Source organism: Nicotiana tabacum, chromosome 1, assembly GCF_000715075.1.
Source record: "Nicotiana tabacum cultivar K326 chromosome 1, ASM71507v2, whole genome shotgun sequence".
NCBI lineage: Eukaryota > Viridiplantae > Streptophyta > Magnoliopsida > Solanales > Solanaceae > Nicotiana > Nicotiana tabacum.
The window spans coordinates 20,905,290-20,911,152 of NC_134080.1; the positions used below are offsets into that span (position 1 = coordinate 20,905,290).

The 5,863-nt window shown below is 34.4% G+C and overlaps 1 protein-coding gene across 1 annotated transcript; it reads right to left on the reverse strand.

Moving 5' to 3' along the window:
- Nucleotides 1-238: 238 nt before the first annotated feature.
- Nucleotides 239-1,016, reverse strand: LOC107810309 (14 kDa proline-rich protein DC2.15-like). The gene has a single exon (XM_016635073.2). It carries the CDS (start codon nucleotides 928-930, stop codon nucleotides 466-468), a length of 465 nt encoding a protein of 154 aa, XP_016490559.2. The 5' UTR covers nucleotides 931-1,016; the 3' UTR covers nucleotides 239-465.
- Nucleotides 1,017-5,863: the final 4,847 nt, after the last annotated feature.

Sequence of the window (5,863 nt, forward strand, 5' to 3'; positions counted from 1 at the left end):
AGGCCATTCTTAATTTGTTCGTACGTACAACACAATGTAAGAAAAAAAAATTGACCGGTGATTTTTTTTTTTTGGCTTTCTTTAATTAAATATTAAGCTTCTCAATTATTTGGCTACCCTTTTTCTCTGTGTTTTATCATATTACATTCTCCCTAACTCAACTATGCTTAAAACGAAAAACAGTATTGACGCATAAATAATTAGCATGGGAAACTCAATATATATCAAGCATGATATGTACTATAAACTCCATAATACGTCATTTATTACTCATGAAAATGTGATAATACAACGAAAAGAAGGCATGCAACGAACTAGCCTTCCTTCTAACCAATTAGAATACAATATATCTTCCTTTGAAAATATAAGCAAACTATAAGCATACAAAACACCAAATAAACACACGGAAAAATAAATATATGAAGTGGAAATTTTCTGCAGGGAGGAAATTATTGTCTAGCTAGTTTATGCGCATTGGAAATCTTTAGGAACATACTTTCCACAGTTGTTGAGCAACAAACTGAGGGAAAGAGGTACGTTGAGGTTAATTCCCAATAAATTGGCTTTAATTGCAGTGCAAAGGCAAACAGCAGCATCAAGATCAGCAAGTCCATGAATTAGAGAACAACATGGAGTTTTGGCTGGATCACTTCCTATAACAAGGTGCACTAAGTCATTCAATAAGTTGGCACACACTTTTAGCTTAAGTGTGTCCTTTGGGCACTTACCCTTTGATGATGGGGTGGATGGGGTGGATGGGGTTGATGGGGTAGAGGGGGTAGAGGGGGTAGGGGTAGGCTTGGGGTGGGGCTTGGGGGTAGGCTTTGATGGGGTGGGTGGGCATGGAACATTAGTGGAACTAACCATAGTGAAGAAAAGAATGTTCAAAGTGAGAAGAAGGGCAATGGAAGATATAGCAAACTTAGCCATTTCTAGAGTTGAGTAATTAGCACTCTCAACAATTGAATGTGGCTAATTAGTGAAATGCTGTTTGCTTGGTGTTTGAAATGAATGAAATGAGTGAGTATTTATAGATGGAAATGCTGGATATTTTTTGCCTTTTTTGTCAATTTTCTGAAATTAATGGGAAAAATTGAGAGGCCCATGTGTGCATATTGTAGTTCGAATATAGAGAATATCAAGACACTCTGGCTGCAAAACTTGAGATAATACTATTATGGATTTTAAACTTTGGAATTTTGTGAATTTCATTAATATTTTATAATTTCTTCCTTGAAGAAACAAATTTATCCTTCCATTTTCACATGGGACTTACATTTTTCTCCTTAGTTATTTGAACATGCTGGACCTGAGCCAAGATTTGAATCCATATCAAGATATATTAATGAATATGTTCACTTTGGAAAACAAAATAGTAACTATGTAGTCTCTTTGTTTTAGTACTATATATCTTTGGGTAAATATATAACAAAAGAAGACACGGCAAAATCACTTGGACCAATGTTGTATACCAAGATTTCCTTCTTTTATATTATTGTTGATATTTATATGCTATTGTTTTTGTTTGCTATTATTGCAATAAATAAAAAATAAAATCTTATATCATAGCTATGACCATCAAAGGGTACGGTGAGATGGCCGGGATCTCTCCGCCCTTACGTTTATTTACTCACCTTAGTAGGTCTACTAGGCTTGATTTGTATTATAGCCCGTTTGGCGAAGCTGTAAAAATCAGCTTATTTTGAGAAGTGATATTTTTAAAAGTACTTTTGGTGAGAAGCAGTTTGTGTTTGGCTAATTAGTTTGAAAAGCACATCTGAGCAGCAATTAGTTTCGGCCAAGCTTTACTTCTAAGTGTATTTTTCTCAAAAGTACTTTTGGAGAGAAGCTATTTTTTTTATGCTTCTCCTCAAAAGCACTTTTTTCCTTCCAGAAGCTTGGTCAAATACCTCAATTTTTGGCCAAAAGTACTTTTGGCAACAAAAAAATACTTTTAACCAAAAATAAGCTTGGCCAAACATGCTAATAGTCAAGTTAGTGAATTTCAAGTACTGAATGGTTAAACCAAAAATTGACTTAATGTAAGCAATTTTCCTCATTCTAGTATACGACACAGTACTCATTCTGAAACTAGCTAGAGGATTTTAGTTGAGATAAAAACTCCTTTCCCATTCTTTGGTGGCGACTCATCATTAGGAAAAAAAGAAGAAAAAAGCATTATGATTGAAGATCTGAATTGCGATTGTAACTCCTACCCATTCTTTCGTGACGATTCGTCATAAGAAAGAAGAAAAAAGAAAAAATTATCTTAATTGAGATTTTTTTAAAAAAAAACTAAACTAGCTTCTTCCCATTCTTTGGTGACAATTCGTCATCAGAAAGAAGAAAAAAAAAAAAAAAGGGTGTTTTGATGCGTATAAATTTATAATCTTACCATGTATAGCTAATTGCTGACCATAATGCTACTAAATATAGTTTGATATATCAATTATAGAAAATTACCTAACACTAAACATAAAGTAATAGCTCCAAGCACACAGGGCTAATATTCCGTAAAGCAAGAATGAATCGCGATTGCTAAGTGATATCACGGATTAATAATATGCTAATTGAATAATCAAGCTTAACAACACGTTAATTAGAAAAAGAACAATTTGAGATCGTCGGCCATGTGACTTTTTTTTAGTTCAACCAAAAAAAAAAGATAATTATTTTGAGACTACCACTTGCATTACAAGAATATAATCTTTTGTGATAATTGAACCAATATCTATTATTTGAGACACAGTCGTTGTACCACTAAATTATAAGCTTTGGCCGTTCCTCATGTAATTATGTCCGCATATCCTCCTTAGTAAAAATGTTAATTTTTATTTTCCTTCCCAAAATATAGCTTTCAACAAATTGTGGTGCTCTACTTTATATTGTTATTATTAAGAGGCGAATCCAGGATTTGGCAATCGCAGGGCACCGTTACACTCAATATAAATTTATTAGTATTCATTAAAATTGGTGTGAGAACCTCTAACTATTTTTTAAAAATATTTGCAAGTATATATCGAATTTTTACTGAAGTTTCTAATTCTAGACTCCGCTTGCATAGACGAGATATTTGTATTCTTCCCATGGTGTAATATTCTTCCTTTTCTTCCCCTTAGCCTAAAGAATATTCCCTTTGTCTCATATTATATGTCGTGTTTCTCTTTTACATACCCCTTAAGAAATATTAATTAGGAAAAGGATCGGACTATTCTATCCTTATTTATGTCTTAAGATATAATCTCTCTTCATTGAATATTTATTCTATTTATGTGTTATCTCCATTTTCAAAAATAATTATTACTAAGGGTAAAAAAAAATTGTCTTATACTCTTAAAATGATAAATAATTTAAGACAACTATTTTTAGTAACCACAATAGTTAATTTGAGACGGAATGAGTAACATCTTTTCCAGAAAAAGAAAGTATAGGTTAAGCACAAAGTCCACTACCCATGAAACACGTTGCAGCGCAGTAACCTATTCGTAAGTCGGGGACTGTGTTCCACTTAATAAAAGAATATAAAAGCAAAAGTAAAAAGTTCTGTGAAAAGGATTCAAGATACAGCCAATTACATTCGACCCCATTACCAAAATCAAATCATAGATAGGGATAACTATGACTTCATTTTCAATCAAATGGGATCATTTTACATATAATTGTCGCATATTGTAAATCTCCTAAGTCCTATCAATGAGATTAAAACAAGACAAAATAGATATTCTGTCACCTTTGATGACTTCAAAACACGTATTGAGGCATCTTAATTATGCATGAAAACCAAAAAACAGATAGCATAGTGATTTCATGTGGTTTATATTAAATATTTAAAAAATAAGCTACAACTCACTACTTCTGGCAATAAGTAAACCCGTGACTAAAAAGTCCAAAATCTTGTTTATTTTATTTAAATTATGTATTGTAAGAGCTAATGAATGGCGAAATACAAGGTAAAAGAATCATTTTATTTTACACATCCGCCGATAACCCCAGCAATAGGAGCTAGATGGAAAATAGAGTCAATATTTGCGGTTGTTTTCTTGGAATTTATAGAACTGGCCACGAGCCACGATCTATCAATTTCACAAAATATACTTCTAAAAATATGAAGAAAACAAAACTGAGTACCTATATTCATACTCGCCCTTAGGGATGGATTTTTATTTTATTGACATTGCTAATGGTGGAAACCCTAAACAGGAGGGAAGGAAAAAAACCACACCGTTCACTCTAAAAGAATTACAGTAGATTGGACTAATTCTATATTTTGCAAGTTGCAAGAATGAGTTGGATTAACGCGGAAATCACTTTTTTTTGAAAACCAAAAGTCTCGAATATTTTTTACAATAAAAACAAATGAATGCATTGACTGGGACTTTTGTACCCTAATGAGATACTTCTGTAGAGTTTTGAACTTTGAGTAGCTGAATGAAAGAAATATCAAAGATTTTTGTCGGATAAGGAATACTTTGATATGACAAGTAAACCAGGCATAAGAGATTAAGAGTTAAGGTATACAAATTTCAAACTACCGACTTCTTGAGAATGGGGTGTGCCAGGTTCAAATCCCAGTGTCGTTAGGTGTTTGTCCAGATTTTCTTACCATAATTAATTTTTTTATTTCATGAAGGAAAAAATAATATATTTACTATAATTGAGTTTTTCTTTTCCTAGAAGGAAAATATAATTCTTTTATATTTGGCTAGTCCCTTTTTTGTAGGAGGAGGTTTGGAATTCTATAAATTGAAGATCCGTTCTTCTCATTCAGTAGCATCCACAATGTAGTCATAGGGGGCTTGAGAGTCTTGTTTAGGGGAGAGAACTTTACGAGACAAGTGTTAGTGTGTCACTTGTGTTTGCCTCTTCGTGAGGTTATTCTCTCGATATTTTGTACTCTCTTTTTATTATAGTGGATTGCTCATCTCCACCGTGGACGTAGGTCAGTTGACCGAACCACGTTAAATGTTTGTGTCTCTTTTGGTATATTTCTCTTATGATTTCCGCAAGAAGATTAGACGATGAAGGTTACCATAATGCACTCTTTAATGGCGAATGGAAGCTCACTAAGGGCTCGTTAGTAGTGGCTCGAGGAGTCAAGTATAAGGCTGCTTGGTGGGCCGGGCCTGAACCGGACCGGGCCCACGGTCCTAACGGGCCTGGTGGGCCAGGCCTGGTGGGCCGGGCCTGGTGGTCCTGAGAAGCCCGTGACGGGCCGGTCTTGTAGTATTAGCCCACGAGCCCGGGACCGTTTAGCCCGGGACCGTCAGACGGGCCTGGCGGGCCCAACGGCTATTTAAAAAAAAAAAAAATTCTCCAGCGGCCATATTTAAAATCTAGTCGTTTGGGCTGAAAATATGACCGTTTTTAAGTTTAAAAAATGGCCATTTGGCCCCCAAACTTTATATAATTACACTTTTCCCCATTTCTCAACTATAAATACCCCCTCATTCTTTTATTTTTATTCACCAATTCATCAATATCTCTCAATATCTCTCAATCTCTCTACTACAATTACTTAATTTATTGTTGAAATTTCGTGAAAATTTGTGAAGTTGTTGAATTGAAGTTTTCAAGTGTTCAACGATTTTCAATTTTCAAGAAGTTGTTCGGCAATCCGGTAAACTCGTTTCAACTCTTACGTTTTAAGAATATTATTTTGTGTGGTTTAGTTTGCATAATTATAATTAATATAGCATTTACTTTGAAAAAAATGTTTGGTAAAGGAAAAGATAAAACCGGTGAAAGTAGTGGCCAACCAACTACCCTTCCCCCGGCTCCCCGACCTAGAAAAGATAAGCAAGTTGAAAGTAGTCGCCAACCTAGACGTCCTCCTCCTTCCGTAATTCTTGATAGTGATCACCCT